The sequence below is a fragment of the Camelina sativa genome, chromosome 12 (assembly GCF_000633955.1).
Source record: "Camelina sativa cultivar DH55 chromosome 12, Cs, whole genome shotgun sequence".
Lineage (NCBI taxonomy): Eukaryota > Viridiplantae > Streptophyta > Magnoliopsida > Brassicales > Brassicaceae > Camelina > Camelina sativa.
Genome location: NC_025696.1, coordinates 1,039,328 through 1,057,486, shown reverse-complemented (window position 1 = coordinate 1,057,486; position 18,159 = coordinate 1,039,328). Strand labels below are relative to the sequence as shown.

At 40.5% G+C, this 18,159-nt stretch overlaps 3 protein-coding genes and 1 pseudogene across 3 annotated transcripts; 3 read left to right on the top strand and 1 right to left on the bottom strand.

The window, feature by feature from the left end:
• LOC104733095 lies at positions 1,188–2,161 on the top strand (annotated as a pseudogene).
• On the top strand, positions 2,470–3,284 carry LOC104729351 (cornifin alpha-like). Its single transcript, XM_010448289.2, has one exon. It carries the CDS (start codon positions 2,665–2,667, stop codon positions 3,058–3,060), a length of 396 nt encoding a protein of 131 aa, XP_010446591.1. The 5' UTR covers positions 2,470–2,664; the 3' UTR covers positions 3,061–3,284.
• LOC104729350 (IMPACT family member in pol 5'region-like) lies at positions 3,318–4,408 on the bottom strand. The gene is made up of 3 exons (XM_010448288.2): positions 3,899–4,408; positions 3,749–3,802; positions 3,318–3,657 (listed from the first exon to the last, which is right to left on the bottom strand). The coding sequence occupies exons 1-3, from the start codon at positions 4,379–4,381 to the stop codon at positions 3,493–3,495; spliced, it is 702 nt and encodes a 233-aa protein (XP_010446590.1). The 5' UTR covers positions 4,382–4,408; the 3' UTR covers positions 3,318–3,492.
• LOC104733093 (glutathione S-transferase T3-like) lies at positions 6,125–7,069 on the top strand. The gene has a single exon (XM_010452704.1). The coding sequence runs from the start codon at positions 6,125–6,127 to the stop codon at positions 7,067–7,069; it is 945 nt and encodes a 314-aa protein (XP_010451006.1).

Sequence of the window (18,159 nt, the reverse complement as noted above, 5' to 3'; positions counted from 1 at the left end):
AGAGAGGTAGAGTTGTTGGAACAAGAATCACTTAGAAGGGAGCTTGAGGATGTCGTTATTGCGCATATAGTTACTGAAAGGGAACTGCAGAAAGAGAGAGAGATTTTTGCAGGTGCTTTACAACAGAAAGACCAGGACTTGCGGGAGGTGAAGCATATATTGGAGGGTTCATTCAAGTCTGTATCTTTGCTACTGGAGGAGGAGCAAAACGAGGTTAACATGCTTCACAAAGCATGGGAGAAACTCGCTGCTACGCAGATTCTTACCGCGGTAGAAACTGAAGCAAAAAAGATGATGATCATAGAGCTTGAAGGGGAAATCTTTAGTCTCAGCCAGAAACTCAAAACATCAGGTGAATATGCTTCTTGTTTCAGAAAAGAAGCAACCAAGTTAGGCGCTGAACTGGAAACTAAGCAGAGAGAGTTGGAAGAAGTTACCACACAAATGCAGGCAAAGCTAAAAGCCTCAGAAGCGGAAAAGACAGAGCTAGTTGAGGAAGTTGCGAGTTTGTCATCAGAAAAACGAAATCTTTTGAGTTTTATCAGCGAAGTAGAGGATGGAATGTTGAAGCTGTGTGATGGAGACACGAAGCTGATGAAAACTTTGGAGAGAGTTACAAAATGTTGTGATGAATTTGGAAAAGAGAACAACTATGGCGAAACTATTGGTTCTCCAAGATTGGCAATGAAGCATGACGATGCCGTAATTGAAGAAGACAGGTCACCATTTAGACAGCTTAACCATTAGTTTGATTGATTCCACAGAAGAGATAGGGAGGATTTTTTTTCTCTCTTAGAAAACTTTGTTTTTAGTGTTGATGTATCTTGAAGCTTTTTAACGAAACCCTTTACGCTGTTCAGAGGTTTCGCTCGTGTAATAAACAAACTTGTTAGCTTTTTTTGTTTGCTAATCCTAAATCATTCACAAATCACAAATCCAAAACAACGTTAAATTAAAAACTCAATTTTCGATTCATGAAAACCCATCTTTCGTTTTCCTTTGCTAATCTCAAATCATTATATTTGTTATCTCCTCTTGAGTTATATTATATACTTAAAAGATTACTAGAGTTATTACAATATCTTCTCGTGTTTATTTCTCATTAATCCCCCCATTTATTAGTTATTATTACCCTTTTGGGTATCTTGTCCATATCTTTCTTCTTATAAAACATACAACCAAATTAACATTCCCTCCATTGTTCTACTACGTACGTCTCTCCTTCTCTCTGTGTCGCCATCCATGGTTTTACTTCACCATGTAAGCCTCTCTGTTACTTCCTTCTCTCATCATCAATCGAAAAATTATTCATCTTTTTAATGTTTTCTTCCTCCTCTGAATCAATCCTTACATGTGTTGTGTGTTTAATGCAGTTAGAGCAAGGGATGATGCCTCCGATTTCACGGTGTTACAAACCAACAGCGTATTCAACAACAATGGGAAGAAATGTTTTCTTCGCAGGTGCAGGTGCAGCTGCAACCACAAGCAGCAAGCTGTTCTCCAGAGGTTTCTCAGCCACAACAAAGCCAAAATCGAAAACCGAATCAAAAGAAGCTGCTGCAAAGAAACATAGTGACGCAGAGAGAAGAAGACGGCTTAGAATTAACTGCCAATTTGCAACTCTCCGCACTATTCTTCCAAACTTGGTCAAAGTAAGTTTATAGCTCTGCATCCAAATTACACAAAAAAAGACATATAAAGCCAGAGAAATTAACACTTTTTTTTATTATTACTATTATGTTTAATGAAACTAAACAGCAGGATAAAGCATCTGTGCTTGGAGAGACTGTCAGGTACTTCAATGAATTGAAAAAGATGGTTCAGGACATACCAACCACACCATCTTTAGAAGACAGCTTGAGATTGGGTCACTGTAATAACAACAGAGACTTGGCAAGAGTGGTGTTCAGTTGTAGCGACAGAGAAGGGCTAATGTCGGAGGTTGCAGAGTCGCTGAAGGCAGCCAAAACAAAGGCGGTGAGAGCTGAGATCATGACAGTAGGTGGCAGAACCAAGTGTGCCCTGTTTGTTCAAGGTGTAAATGGGAATGAAGGATTGGTTAAGCTCAAGAAATCGTTGAAACCTGTAGTGAATGGTAAATCTTCATCAGAGGCTAAAAAACAACAACAATAAAGGATCGTTGTTGACCCAACAGCAATGAGTATTTTGTTTTTTTTTTTTATATACTTGTACATCTCTGTTTCGCCTAGTCCATTAGAGAAGGTAGATGTAAAAGGTATATAAAAGCCCCAAGTGTTATGGATACTTACAATGTCTATATATGAATCAAAGTGCTGCAACTTTTTTCTTGGGATTGCATCACATATCTGCAAAATAAACCATAATTATCTTCAAAGATGGTGTGAATGATATATCAAAATATAAATCAGCCAAAGATTGTTGCCATCATTTTCTTACCCAATTGTTCCTTTTTGATATCAAGTCCCATGGTTGCTTCTAGTAGATAGCTTTCGTCTGAGAAACAAATAAGTTGAACCAACATATAACTCTTCAAACTTTTTCCACCTACTTGTCACCAAAATCTGATGAAAACCGTTTTTTTTATTTTATAAATAGAGGTTTCCAGCACAAGTCTCTTCCTCACTTAAAACCAACAAGAACTAGTCAAAGCACACACAATACAGCAGTAGTAGTATTAGCACCATGGCTCCTCTGAAGAACTCCTTTGTAACATCTCTAGTCATTGCACTTGCATTCACAAGCTTCTTCACAGGCCTATCTGCTCATCGTCACCTTCTCCAGTCAACACCAGCGACTCAGCCTCCATCTTTAACAGTCCCACCTCTGCCCAAAACCACTATGCCGCCGCTTCCTTCTCTACCAACTCCAGGACAACAAACGCTACCACAGCCACAACCAACTCTACCACAGCCCACCGGGTTGCCACCAATGCCGAGCACACAGATACCTTCATTGCCCAACCCAGTGCAGCCCACAATCCCAAACATTCCACAGGTCAGCTTCCCTATTATTCCCAGCAACATTCCCTTTAACTTTCCTTTCAACATTCCTTTCCTTACTCCACCACCTTCAAAGTAAAAAGAAACAAAAGTGACAAGCTAGCTCTTTTAGCTGTCACAGATTTATTATCCTTGTCTCTTTGTGTGGGTTTGTATACACATATATATATATATATGTACTGTTTCTTATTCTTTTGATGTTGTTTTTGATGTCGTGGTCCTCTGTGTTATTGCTTCCATGAGCCAGCTCCTTTTGTAATATACAGCTTTCTCCCTTGTGTTTATATATTTTTGGCTCGACCACTGCTCTGCAACTCAAAAGACTCTGAACTAGTAGGCTATACATAATATATATAAGTAAAATATTTTGAAACAGCTCATACATAACGCACAAGGCACTCTCATTCTGTCGCTTGAAAAAAAAAAGAAAAGAAGAAACTGCTTCATCTTTCACAACATTCTGTAGAGATCATTATTATTACATAAAAATGCTTCAACTTAACTAAAAATTTTAACTCGAACTTTTGTAAAAGACAAGGTCTCGTCTACAGTTTGATTTGATAGCATCCTCTAATTTATCAACCTGGTCAAAATCAACCTTGAAAGAAACCATGGCAGTACCATCTTTACCAGTATCATAGTCTTCCTTAATTTCCTCAGCCTGACACGCTTGCAGCTAATGACACCATAGAAAAGATCAATGAGCATAGATTGACGCACTCAAATCTCAAAAAAGTTGAAATTCACAGAGGTAAAAAAAGCCTCACCTGATTGTAAAGAAGACCTAAAAGATCAAATGTCACCTCGACTCCCATTTGAACCTGGCAGAGAAGAAACAAAACAAAACAGGAAATGTCAAGGATGAAACAACAACAACACAGAAGAAGAGTATATTTATATTATTAATATTATTATACTTTGGACTTGACAAGGCAAGTAGGAGCAGCTTTCAAACAATCAGATGTAACACCACCATATGCTCTAACAAGACCTCCAGTTCCAAGTTTGATTCCCCCAAAATACCTAATGACAACAACCATAACTCTGTCTAAACCAGAAGACAAAATTGCGGATTGAATCGGTTTCCCAGCGGTGCCTGAAGGTTCACCATCATCGCTACATCGATGGAGTTGATCACCGATCTTATAAGCCCAGCAATTGTGAGAAGCGCGAGGATCACGGACCTGAGATAGGAACAATTGAGCGGATTGCTCGGTGGAGGAGATAGGACCAGCGATGGCGATGAACTTGCTCTTCTTTATCTCTCTCTCCACTGTTACCATTTCTTTTATGCTCGTAAATGCTCCCACCGTACTCGAACCCATCCTCGCCGGGATTCGCCTTCGGAGAACGACCCCGCCCACGGTGGTTGCTGCTGCTACCGGTACGCCCACCCGCATCTGATTCTTCTTGCCTCTTCTTTCCCTTCTTCGATCGGTCCCTCTTATAAAGGCCCAAGCCCAGGCCCAAGACTCTTAGAACTAAATAAGTTATCGACAACTACTAACTTTTCTTTCCAAGGATATAACCAAAATTATTTAGTTTATCTTTTCAAAAAAATCTTTGTTTCTAAGGACATCATAGTTAACAATTTATTTGATAAAATATTGTGACAAAATTTTTCATTAATTCTAAAAAAAAAAAAACAAAGAAATTTATAAATTGTTTAATAAAACTTCATTTATTAATATTTTAATATTTGTCTGCGCTTCACAATACAACTTTTAGACAATACTTTCAATATAAGAGCATGGGCAACGGAGTATACTCGGTCCGTCCTCCGTATTTATTGGATTTAAATTTAATTGTTAAAAGCCCAATTTCGAAAAAATGGTTCTTACTTGGGGACGTTTTTCGTCCGTCTTCTTCGCCACGTGGTGTCGTCTGATTGGTTGTCTTCTTATCTAGGATTAAAAAAAAAAACTCATTTGCGAGACAAAACTTTCTCGAGTTCTTTCTTCTCTCTCGACGGCGACGACGAAGACGATACATCCTCGACGATTTGACGAAGCCGTTCCGTTCTTGTCACCGGAATTCCGTCCCCATATTAACGAAGCCGATCTTCTGTCGCATCCGAAGCCGGTCCGATCTTCTGTCCCGAAGCTTGTCCGGCGGTTCGATCTTCTCTCCCGAAGCGATCTTTCTCTGTCACCCGATGCTTGTCCGGCGGGTGAATCGTGCTAATTAAGGTTTGTCTTCTTCCCCCAATATTCGATTTAACCTTGATAGGCGCTGATTATCGAATTAGGGTTAGAGAATTGGGATTATCGAATTAGGGTTTTCGAATTAGGGTTTTCGAATTAGGGTTATTGAATTAGGGTTATTGAATTAGAGTTATTTTAGGGTTATTGAATTAGGGTTAATGATTTAGGTTTTGTTGCTTTGGTCTCGTTCTGTTTTTTCATGTGTTTGTTGGATCGTTTAGTCTCTATGTGAAGATCGAGTTGTGTCTGTGTCTGTGTCTGTGTGAAGATCGAGTTGTGTCTGTGTCGTTTGTGTCTGTGTGAAGATCGAGTTGTGTCTGTGTCTCGGTCTTTCTTTTTTTTTAACATTGAGTTTGGTTAAACTTTGGTATTTTTGTCTTAATTGTTCAAGGATCAACATCTTGTGTCTCGGTCTTTTTTTTTAACATTGAGTTTGGTTAAACTTTTGTATTTTTTTTTTAATTGTTAAAGGATCAACATCTTTGTGTCATTCGTATGGTTTGTTCATAGTTTTTTTTTTAACATTGAGTTTGGTTAAACTTTTGTTTTTTTTTTTCTTAATTCACAAAGTATTTTAGGTTTCTCAATTGGTAGTTGTAATGTGTACTTCTAATAAATTGTGATTGTTGTGTAGTTGGTTGTATTTAATTTTGGTGTGGTTTGTTCATAGTTTCTTGTTTAATTTTGTTAGTTGTAATGTGTACTTGTCATAAATTGTGATTAGACATTGGTTGTTTGGTCTTTAAGTTTTGCTACTTATTGCAAGTTAGCTTTTAACCCATAAATCTCTTTCATTTAGTAACCCTTTCTCACTTGTCATTCGCTTATCACTTCTCTTCTATACTCACTTCTCTTCTCTTCTCTTCTCTTCGCATTCCTTCTCTTCTATACCCGCTTCTCTTCTCTTCTTTTCTCTTCTCTTCCTATTCGTTTCTTCTTATGGATTCTACGAATCCCTTCTTTCAGTCTTCTTCTTACTTAAACTTGCTTAACAGTCAAGAAGAAGGTGGGTTAAATGAAAACTTTCGTTGGGAAAGTTATCCACCTTCTGGACAGAGCTCCCAACCTTCTCCTTACAGCTCCCAACCCTCTCCTCAAAGCTCCCAACCTTCTCCTCACAGCTCCCAACCTTCTCCTCACAGCTCACAAGAAACACCATTGGAGCGCAAGGAGAGAAAGACATGGACACCTGCTGATGATGAAGTCTTGATCTCCGCATGGCTCAACACTTCAAAAGATGCCATCGTTGCAAATCAACAAAAGGGAGGAAGCTTCTGGCAAAGGATTCAAAAATACTATGCTGACACTCCTCATGCTAGAAATGGTGGTGAACAGATGCTGGTGACACATTGCAAGCAGCGTTGGCACAAGATAAATGACCAAACTAACAAGTTCTGTGCGGCATTCGCAGCTGCTGAGAGACAGAACAGCTCTGGTCATTCTGAAAATGATATCATGATCAATGCACATGATATCTACTTCGCTGACCATAAGAAGAGATTTAATCTTGAACATTGTTGGTTTCGGTTAAGGTTTGAGCAGAAATTTCTATCCCTGAACACTATTAACACGCTCCCATCTCAGCCTGCAACAAAGAGGAAACAAGCTGCTGAAGGGTCACAATCATCAAGCTCCAATGTTGATGATCATGAGAAACGGCCAGAAGGGATCAAGGCTGCCAAGGCGAAGAGGAACAATGCTCAGTCCACAAACGTGAAGACTCTTGCTGAGTATAAGAGCATGTGGGATGTCAAGAAAGAGGAATTGGCTGAAAAGGAGAAACTACAGAAGCTGGCCATCCTAGACACTCTCCTAGCCAAAAAAGAACCCTTGAGTGCGAGTGAAGAAATCATCATGAACAAGATAGTGTCCCAGTATTTCTGATATTATAGAATGTGTTTGTTGTTTGTTTTTCTTGCTTAGTACTCGGCTTATGTATTTGATTTGTATTCCCTGGTTGTTTGATTTGTATTTCCTGTTTAAGTATTTCTTGCTCAGTTGTGTATTTCTTGTTTCAATCTAAATTAATATAAGTCTATTTTAGTACTCGGCTATTGTAATTTCTAGTAACTCGGCTATTGTATAAACTAACTTAATCAGATTGTGTATTGTTGTACTAAGTCTAATCTGCTTCTTCTTGTTTATCTTCAGGTTACGTAAGACATGGGCCACGACTATAGCTATTCCCAGCCTTCTTCATCTGATCTGGCTGATAAGTACTCAGAGGACACTGCGGATAGAGAGCTAGATGCATTGATTCGTATGGATGAAGCAGAGTCTAGGCAATACCCACCTCAACCGGAGGTGGAGCATGGATTCCCGAAGGAATGTTATTGTGGTGCGAAGCCTTTTCTATCCAACTGCTACAACAGAAGGTATGTGATGAAGTATAAGTTTAAATAAAGTATAAGTGTAAGTTTCGTATACATACTAATATTATTAATCTTTAAACTTTCAAAATATTATTATTTTATTTGGAGGACCAAATACAAATACACCCCAATGCTCCTACTACAAATAAAAAACCCTCAAAATATTAGTATTAAATGTGGGGGACCAAAAAAAGTCCCACACCAATGCGGATGGTCTAACAAAAGTAATCAAACAACCGATCACTTCATTGGTTTTTATTTAGCTAGTAATATATGGTTGATTGAACCAACATTTTGAGTTTTTTCATAATTAAGACTGGAGAGAACAGTATTGAAAAACTTTATTCGCGACAAATATGGCATCTGCAGTATTTTTTTATCTGCACTACATTTTCCGTAAGGATAAGCCATTAAACGTGGACCCAAGCAAACTTTTTGGCACAATCTGTCTCCATTTGGTTTATTACATGTCCCAGGCGGCGGTCTCATTCGTGCTGTACCACATATTGGTGGTGGTTTAGCTTTCGGTGGTGGTGGCGGCACCAAAGGTTTTTTTGGCTTCAAATTAAGGATTTGGTTTTGGTTCCACTGAAATAATTAATAGTAATCATTTCAAACGAAATTTTGTAAAATGCCAAATATGCAATTCTTCTTTAACACAAAGGTAAAACCCAACACAAATATCATAATGTCTACCTGTTGAAAGGTGAAATTAATATGGTGAAAACAATCACAAGATTAATGAAATTAACAAATCTCACGTTTTTGGCCATTTTTCAAAATATCTCTAGTTAATTGTTTGGCTTAGAGTGTTTAATCAACACTCAAAACAAAAATGGAGACAAACAATAAAAAAAAAAATGAGATTCATTGCTATAATTAATGTTTATTACCTGTTGAAATCAATATGGTGATGATCATCACAAACGTGATGAACCTTACATGTCTTACTTGGGTCATTTTTATCGTCTTTTTACTATCTTTCGTTTTTTTTTATATTTCTTTTGTAAAACAGAATACTAATGATTTAATCATATATAGATAACTTTACATTTCTATTTTAGGATATAAGCAAATATACTAGTTTTTGTGAAAAAAAGGTTATAAGGACTAAGGAAGGAGAACAAATTTAGGACCATATTTTGCTCTCAGTCACTCATATACTAATCTCTTGTTATTCAATCAATTATTTGTAAAACTCACTTAAAATCTATTGTTATTCAAAATATTATCATTTTTGTAGAAAAACACTACTTTGAATGATTCTAATTTCTAAGAGACCTTTTATATTTTGTTAGTTAAAAAATGTGACTGAGAAAATCACACCTTTAAAGGTGGAATTTAATTTTGAAGGATTAAAAAAAAAGAGAGTGTCAGAAACAATTACAGAGATATTGTAATTACATCCATCTCTGCAACTTACTGCTGCAATCAACGTAGGTTTTCCTGGGTAATGAAAATCGGAAGAGAGCTGGAAGAGATTGATCTATTGATTCTATTTTAATTTGAAGTTGCTCAACTAGAGAGTACTTTCCTCTTTTTAGAACATGTCTAGTGTTTGGTGATTCCGAACCAATGGTTTTTGTACACACAAGTAAACAAGAAACCAACCACTCATCCCCGGCCCACTAATCTTCGTCTTGAGTTACCTCTGTTTCTCAGAATAACGAAGAACTGATCAGGCTGACTAATATATCTTTTTTATACCTTAAATAGCATGTAACGGGTACGTAGGCGTAGCGCAGATGAAAATGAAATGCTTGACTTTGCTCATTATATTCCCTCAAGAAAATCACAAAAGCAAGACTAACAAAAAAAGAGAGAGAAAGACAAGAAAGTTAATAATACTCCCTCTGTCTCACAAAGATTGATGTTTTGGAATTTATTTTTGTCCCACAAAGATTGATGTTTTGTAAACTTCAAGAAGTAATCATTTCAAATATTTAAATTGTTATTGGTTTATATTTTCTCTCTCTACCAAAAAGTAATTATAAATTAATTTACAAATAAAAACTAAAAATTTCTTAATATGTGTGAAAGTCTCAAAACATCAATCTTCATGAGACAGAGGAAGTATCGTTCAAGGAGCCCTAGGGCATGACTTTGCAGCTCATCTAGCTAGCCTCTCCATGTGGACTGTGGAAGTTAGATATATATCTTAACATGTGTTGTATAGGAATGGATCAACAAAAAGGAAATGGTAATAATTAATTTAGTCGCCGAAATGATGCATATTTAATTTTTGGTCGGCTAATTTAATTTAGATTTGAATTTAACCAAATAAGGAGGAGGAGAAGAAGAATATATATATATATATATATATATATATATGTGATTTGAAGAGAGAAAACTAAAGCACAACAAACGATGAGTTTAACTCATTACACATTCATCTTCTTCACTACTTTACCATTTTTTCTTTTTGGTACTACCTTGTCTTACACGGTGATGAGGCTCGGAGACGGAGAAGATAATATAGTATCCCCTGGTGAGATATTTGAACTCGGTCTCTTCAAAGCCGCAACAAGTGTTCCGGATGTAGATGGTTGGTATCTCGGAATCTGGTACAAGAGATCCCCCGAGATAGTTGTATGGCTGGCTAACAGACAAAATCCTTTATACAATTCAACAGCAACCCTCAGATTCTTGTCCTCTTCCTCAACCCTTGTCCTGCGCGATCAATCTGGTGGGACTGTGTGGAAGTCACCGAAACTGAAAATCCAGATTAATAACCAACGCATTGTTCCAGAGCTTCTCGATAACGGTAATTTCATGTTCCGGCAACAACTCGCAGCTGGATTTCTGTGGCAGAGCTTCGATTTCCCGACGGATATTCTACTCCCGGGAATGAAGTTAGGCTGGGACCGCAGAACGAACGTAAACACGACGAGTCTAACGTCCTGGAAGAATCAACGTCACATTCCAAGTTGAAATTCGGGAGCTCTCGCAAGGCTTTATAACATGGAAGAATGAAAATATTGACCTAAGAAGTCTTGTTTTGTTTTTTTTTTGGTGTGAAAAGGGGAGACTAGGCCTCCCATTTATTAATAAAGAAAAAAAACAATTACACAGGAANAAGTATCGTTCAAGGAGCCCTAGGGCATGACTTTGCAGCTCATCTAGCTAGCCTCTCCATGTGGACTGTGGAAGTTAGATATATATCTTAACATGTGTTGTATAGGAATGGATCAACAAAAAGGAAATGGTAATAATTAATTTAGTCGCCGAAATGATGCATATTTAATTTTTGGTCGGCTAATTTAATTTAGATTTGAATTTAACCAAATAAGGAGGAGGAGAAGAAGAATATATATATATATATATATATATATATATGTGATTTGAAGAGAGAAAACTAAAGCACAACAAACGATGAGTTTAACTCATTACACATTCATCTTCTTCACTACTTTACCATTTTTTCTTTTTGGTACTACCTTGTCTTACACGGTGATGAGGCTCGGAGACGGAGAAGATAATATAGTATCCCCTGGTGAGATATTTGAACTCGGTCTCTTCAAAGCCGCAACAAGTGTTCCGGATGTAGATGGTTGGTATCTCGGAATCTGGTACAAGAGATCCCCCGAGATAGTTGTATGGCTGGCTAACAGACAAAATCCTTTATACAATTCAACAGCAACCCTCAGATTCTTGTCCTCTTCCTCAACCCTTGTCCTGCGCGATCAATCTGGTGGGACTGTGTGGAAGTCACCGAAACTGAAAATCCAGATTAATAACCAACGCATTGTTCCAGAGCTTCTCGATAACGGTAATTTCATGTTCCGGCAACAACTCGCAGCTGGATTTCTGTGGCAGAGCTTCGATTTCCCGACGGATATTCTACTCCCGGGAATGAAGTTAGGCTGGGACCGCAGAACGAACGTAAACACGACGAGTCTAACGTCCTGGAAGAATCAACGTCACATTCCAAGTTGAAATTCGGGAGCTCTCGCAAGGCTTTATAACATGGAAGAATGAAAATATTGACCTAAGAAGTCTTGTTTTGTTTTTTTTTTGGTGTGAAAAGGGGAGACTAGGCCTCCCATTTATTAATAAAGAAAAAAAACAATTACACAGGAACATGACGATGTTGCGCACAACCCATGACGTCCTCTAACAAAATAGACCGGACAGGCTCCAGACAAACAGCAAAGGAAGAAAAACCTACAGGCAACGTAAACGCATAGTTTGCTAATCCATCGGCAAGACGATTAGCTTCCCTATACACATGACTAATACGGACTATCCAGTCCCTCGATATGAAGCCATAGCACAGACGTACTAGGAAGGACAGCGGGTGGGAATCCCCAATCCCTGTCGTAAGAAAACCCACCACCATCTCTGAATCCACCTCTAACTCAACCCGCGTAACACCCTTCTCCCAAGCAGTATATAGGCCATAATAAACTCCCCAAAGTTCCGCTAACGGGGCCGAGCACATGCCTATATTCAAAACGAAACCACCAAGCCAATCCCCATTACCATCTCGCAAAACACCAGCTGCAGTAGCTAACCCCGGATTGCCATGAGAAGCCCCGTCTGTGTTCAATTTAACCCATCCCACACTCGGCAACAGCCACTTAATCCATCTCACCTCGCGCGCCACCCTCTGTACTTCACCCCTCTCTACTTGGTAAGCTGCATATACCTCCCCCGTCAAATCCTTAAGAAACTGTACCCGATCCCGGAATCTTCGCTCACTCCCAAAGATATCCCTGCATCTCCATTTCCAACTCCACCAAACTGCTACCGCAAATAACGTAGCCCATGAGTAGTTCTCTCGCTCAACGTTTTCACATAAGTTCCCATAGAGCCATTCGAGTAGAGAAGCATTAAAGAACGCATAGACTTTCCCTTGGGGCACTATCCTCCGCCACACCCCCTCCATCGCAGGGCAGTCTCGTAACACATGTAAGATGGTCTCCTCGGCGCTCCCGCAAACAGAGCAGATATTCATATCACACAAATGGCGCCGAAACCTCTCCACATTTGTCATTATTGCTTGATTCACAACTAGCCAGAGAAAGCAGCGAACTCGCTCAGAACCCTTCACCCTCCATACACACGCAAATAATTTTTCCATATCCTGTCGTGGCGTGTCATCCTGTGTCACAAAAGCATATGCGGATTTCACTGTAAATCTACCATCTGCCATTTCTGACCAAGATAACCTATCTGGTGCCCCTGTAACTGTATCCACCACGATCGCACCAAGCTTCAACCGTGTAGCGTCAGAGGTAAATGGCAAAATATTAGCAAGATGCCACCCCGTACCATTTCTCCACAAGTCTCGGACCCGAATATCCTCAAAACCTAGTGGTAAACCTCCAATCTCCGCATGAATGGGACCAGTATTAGGGAGCCATTTATCACTCCAAAACCTAACCGCCTTGCCATCTCCTAGAACCCAACCCAATCCTGGTATAACCACCTCTCTCAACCCGACGCTTACACTACGCCAGGTAGATGACCACGTGCCCTTCACCACCAGCCACGATGCATCATGAACATCACCAACTTTGTATTTTGATCTTAAAACCTTTGCCCATAGGCTCTCTTTGTCCTGAAGGAGACGCCATCCCAACTTACCAAGAAGCGCCTTATTCATCTCTAGAGAAGACCGAATCCCCAACCCCCCTTCCTTCTTTGGTTTACAAACCCTATGCCAAGAAATAAGGTGTTGCTTTCTTTTGTCCACTGTACCACCCCACAGAAAGGTTCTCGATAATTGATCTAGCTTTGCCAGTGTGGACCGTGGTAAGTAGATGGTGCTCATGGAATGGACCGGGATCGACAACAGTACCGCCTTAGTTAAGGTTAACCTTCCTGCAAAGCTCAGGAAGCGTCCCTTCCAACCTGAAAGCTTTGACGAAACCCTTTGGAGTATCTCCCCAAACGTCTCCTTATTAAGTCTTTTATGGAGAACTGGCATCCCAAGATATTTGCCCAGATCCCTTGTTGACTTGATTCCACTTTCATCACTAATTAAATTCTCCAAATCTCGGCTCACATTATTAGAGAAGAAGATCTTCGACTTCTCCAAGCTCACCTTCTGACCCGATGCCACACAAAACCGTTCCAAAACTTTTCGAATAACCCGTACTTGAGCCACCGAAGCTTCAGCCAAAAGGATGAGGTCATCCGCAAAACAAATGTGAAACAATTTAGGCCCCCCTCGAGATATACTAATGGGCTTCCAATCCTTTGAGTCCACTGCCATTTCAATGAGATGACATAACCGTTCAAGACACATCACAAACAAATATGGGGACAAAGGGTCACCCTGACGCAACCCCCTAGCTGGTGTAAATGGCTCAGTCTTCTCCCCATTCCAAAGTACTGTCATCGATGGGCCAGTCACACACTGCATGATCCACCTCCGCCAATTTTCTGACAAACCAGCCACCATGAGAGTGTCCTCCAGATAGTCCCACCTTATGCGATCATAAGCTTTCTCAAGATCAAGCTTAAGTAGCATCCATCCTTTACGCCTTTTCTTGCGAATCATAGAGTGTATCGCTTCCTGAACCACCACAATGTTGTCTGTACTTAGCCTACCCGGTATAAAGCTCGCTTGTGCTGGACCAATTAGCTTAGGCATCACCTTCTGGAGCCGCATCACCATTGTTTTAGTAATAGTCTTGAACAAGACATTACACAAACTTATAGGTCGAAACTGAGACATCCTCTCCGGCTTAAGCACTTTAGCAATCAACACCACTAAAGCATCATTAGTTTCTTTAGGCAACACGCCTGTTTCAAAAAAATCTAACACGAACCGAATAAGCGACGGACCAACAACCTCCCAGCATTGCTGATAGAAGACCGGTTGATATCCATCAGGCCCTGGCGCCTTATATCTCCCCATGCTTCTCACCGACCCGACCAATCAATCTCAGCAGCTGTAAACGGCTTATTCAAAGCTAAAGTTTCTGCATGTGATAACTGAAGAAACCCTGTTGGTGGTAAACTGCTCACCTCCTGCTCAACATCATCCATCGAATAAAGCCGCTTGTAAAAAGAAGTTGCTAAACTCTCCAGATCCTGCATATCTGACACCCACCGACCTTCCTCATCCCGCAACATATCAATGCGGTTCTGTCGTCTCCAAATTATAGTTGATGTGTGGAAAAACTTGGTATTCCGATCCCCCAGAGTGATGACTTTCTCTCGAGATTTTTGATACCACACCATCTCCTCCTGTTCCAACACAACCTCAAGCTCCTGTAATAAATCTTGTTCCCTTTGTAACAAAGCATCTGATTGCCGACCCTCTAACTGATCTTGGACCATCTTAATCTTGTTGAACAACCCCTCCTTTCTTTTTTGAATGTCTCCAAACACCTCTCTGTTCCACTGCTTAAGTTTAACTCTTAACCTGTCCAAAGCAACCAGAGTAGAGACGGTGCTATCCCACAAATTGGACAACAGCTCTTGAAAACCATTATGCTTCATCCAAGCAGCCTCAAAGCGAAAAGGTCTTCGCTGTGGATTCCCGCAAACTTCAGGTTGTAACTGAACATATAAAGGCGTATGATCAGAAGCCAGGAATGGGAGATGCGTGACCACTGCCTCATGCCATTGTAAACGCGCTTGGGGACAGCACAGGACCCTGTCCAACCGCTTAGCAATATAAGTATTCACCACACGCCCTCGCCTCCAGGTGAACTTACTGCCCTTAAACCCCATGTCAATGAGGGATGCATCATTAATCCAATCACCAAACTCAATAGAATCAGAGGACAAGCGACCATTTCCCCCTGTTCTCTCATCTAGCCTGACGATAGTATTGAAGTCACCCCCTATGATCAAAGGTTCAGTGACTCCACGTACCACCTCCGCCAGCTTTGCCCACAGCCCACTTCTACGATTAGCTGTGGGAGCCGCATACACAACCACCACATGAACTACCATCTCTCCATTCGTAACTTTCGCATGAATGAATTGATCTGAAGACTCTACAATGCTCACTTCACCCACCTCCGATCGCCATAGCAACCATAGTCCACCACTCTGCCCTACTGCTTCTACCCGAAACGAATTAGCAAACCCCAAGCCATAACAGATACTACTAGCTCGATCCCCACTCGCATGTGTTTCAAACAACGCTAACATATCTGTATGAAACTTCTTCATCATATACCGGATTGATCTCCGGAAGTTAGGTTTATTTGCCCCCCGGCAATTCCATAGCAATATATTCATCATTAACTTACAATACAGGTAGCGAACCACCGGGGACCAACTTTAGACAGCCCGAGGGATCTCCGCCTCCGCCGGCAATCCCGCCCTATCCGCAATCTCCATACCATTGAGCTCCGTCGCCAACAGTTGTGTACCCGCCAATCCTCTCGCATCATTTGGACCCGGATCCACAACCACCGGAATCTCCATCAGAGCTCGATTAAGGTCTTCTCCCGATCTCCCCATAACACTGCTCTCCATTCGTAACCTCTTCCCCGATTTAGACAACTCTACTTCCCCTCTTGTTGGGCCGAATACTAACCCCCTAGCAGGCCTGTTAGTATTAGCCTGCTTACCTGTAGCTACACGTGGATCCAATTTCTTCCCTCCTGAGGCCCGTTTTTCCTTCACACCACCTTTTGGGCCTAATTTCCCTTTCTCAGCAAAGCCCACTGGTTTGCCACCCTTTGCCAAAACCAGACTCCCTTCCTTACGTGCATCATTCCTATAACACACATTTTCCTTATTCGCATCCCCTGAAATCCCGACCTCAGTCATATCCGCAGAGATATTCTCATCTCCCAAACTTCCAAAAGGATTAGATACCGTAATATTCGCCATTTGATGATTTTCCGGGATTCCCTTGGTCCTACTTTCCAAAACCGGGCGTGAGCTCCCCGCCGTGAACATCACCGCCTTATTCACTTGCTCTGATCGTGTCCCCTGCCGCCGAACCACCGTGAACCCATCCCCTCCATCCTTAGGTACACTAACTTCTGTTCCCACAGTAGCTCCCGGTGCCACCACCGGCTCCGTTGTCCTTCCCCGGGGACATGCGTGAACCAGGTGCCCATAAAGACCACATTGAGAACAAATAGCGGATAGCCCTTCATACGAGACAAAATATCTCTCTCCGTTGATTAGCACCGTTCCCTTTAATGGCCTCTTGAGATTCACCTCGACACACACCCGGGCAAAACGAGCCCTCTCGAACTGCAACGTCGTCACATCCACCTTGATTGGTCTTCCCAAACCCCGTGCAATGCTCATGAGGAAATTTTTGTGATAGTAACTAAACGGAATATCCGACAACCGAACCCAGACCGGAGTAGTTACTATCTCATCCTTGAGCGGATCAAAATCTGGTGACCACGCCTTCACCATGAGATAACTCCCAAAAACCTTCCACGGGCCTCCTGTCAACGCCGCCAAATACTCATCCTCCGCCTCGAAACGAACAAGAACAAACTGTCGTGGAAGATCCATAACATGCATCACTCCTTTTGGTTTTCACATCTCCCTCAGTTTCCTACTCAGCACCGATATAGAGATATGACGACCCAACACCTTAACAATCATACAGTTCTTCCACATCCCGTGCATTTCCTCCAACACCTCATCACCGATCGTAATCACCGGCTCGCCATCTTCCCCATTTGGGAAATCAAGACGTACTCTCTCCGAAACAAAAGCCTCATCCAAAAGTCTCTCCGACACCGGCATCCCACTCGTACTTCCTCCGACCACCCTCTGCACCCATGTACGTGAGTCATCGGGCGGATCTCCCGGCGGCCGACCCTGCTCTCCACTGTCGGTCATCGTCGCATCCTGATCACCCGCTAAGAGAACCCTAGAGTCGCTCATCGTGTTTTGCAAAGGCTCTCTCTTTAGCTGTGTGGAGAGTGACAAAAGAAGAAGAAGACTTAAAGTCTTATTTTGTTTGGATTTTAATAAATTCACTAAAATTAATATATTTCAAAGGAAAACTATACATTTTACAAAACATCGCTAGTTAATTGTTTGGTAAATTGTTTAATCAAAATTCAAAACACAAATGCAGATAAAAACAATTAAAAGAATCGAAACTCATATGTTATTATAATGTTTATTACCTGTTGATATCAATATATATGGTGATGGTCATCACAAAAGTGTTTTATTTTATTGGCCATTTTTCGTCTTTTTACTGTCTTTTTTTTTTTTTTTTTTTTAATGGAATATTTATGTATGTGGTATTGTTTTTTTTTTTTTTTAACATCTTACTTTATTAACGTGAATCAAAGATTACATAAGCTATCAACAATAAACATACAAATACAACCAATCCTTAAGTAAGAGGAAGTAATCGAAAAAGTGAAATTAGATGTGGCTTCCTTTTGTAGGTAAGACTTATACACTAACAGATTTGTTTATAAATAATTTACAATTCTATTTTAAGACATAAGAAAAAATAGGATCATTCGTAAAAAAGATGTCTCAAGGATATAATATGCATGATAATACTAGAACCACATAGTGCTTTTAGACCTTGTTTATTGGGGGTTTATATGAGAGTTCTTAGTTTTTTGCCAAAAAAAATTAATCAGAAATGAAAAATTAATCAGAAACGAAAAAAATGAAAAATTAAGAGACTGATTT

Excerpts from the sequence above, each read along its gene's own strand:
- LOC104729351 (XM_010448289.2), top strand. The coding sequence starts at position 2,665 with ATGGCTCCTCTGAAGAACTCCTTTGTAACATCTCTAGTCATTGCACTT.
- LOC104729350 (XM_010448288.2), bottom strand. The coding sequence starts at position 4,381 with ATGCGGGTGGGCGTACCGGTAGCAGCAGCAACCACCGTGGGCGGGGTC. Across the intron at positions 3,803-3,898 it reads CTTGCCTTGTCAAGTCCAAA|GTTCAAATGGGAGTCGAGGT; the intron begins GTATAATAATAT and ends CTTCTCTGCCAG. Across the intron at positions 3,658-3,748 it reads TAGGTCTTCTTTACAATCAG|CTGCAAGCGTGTCAGGCTGA; the intron begins GTGAGGCTTTTT and ends TGGTGTCATTAG.
- LOC104733093 (XM_010452704.1), top strand. The coding sequence starts at position 6,125 with ATGGATTCTACGAATCCCTTCTTTCAGTCTTCTTCTTACTTAAACTTG.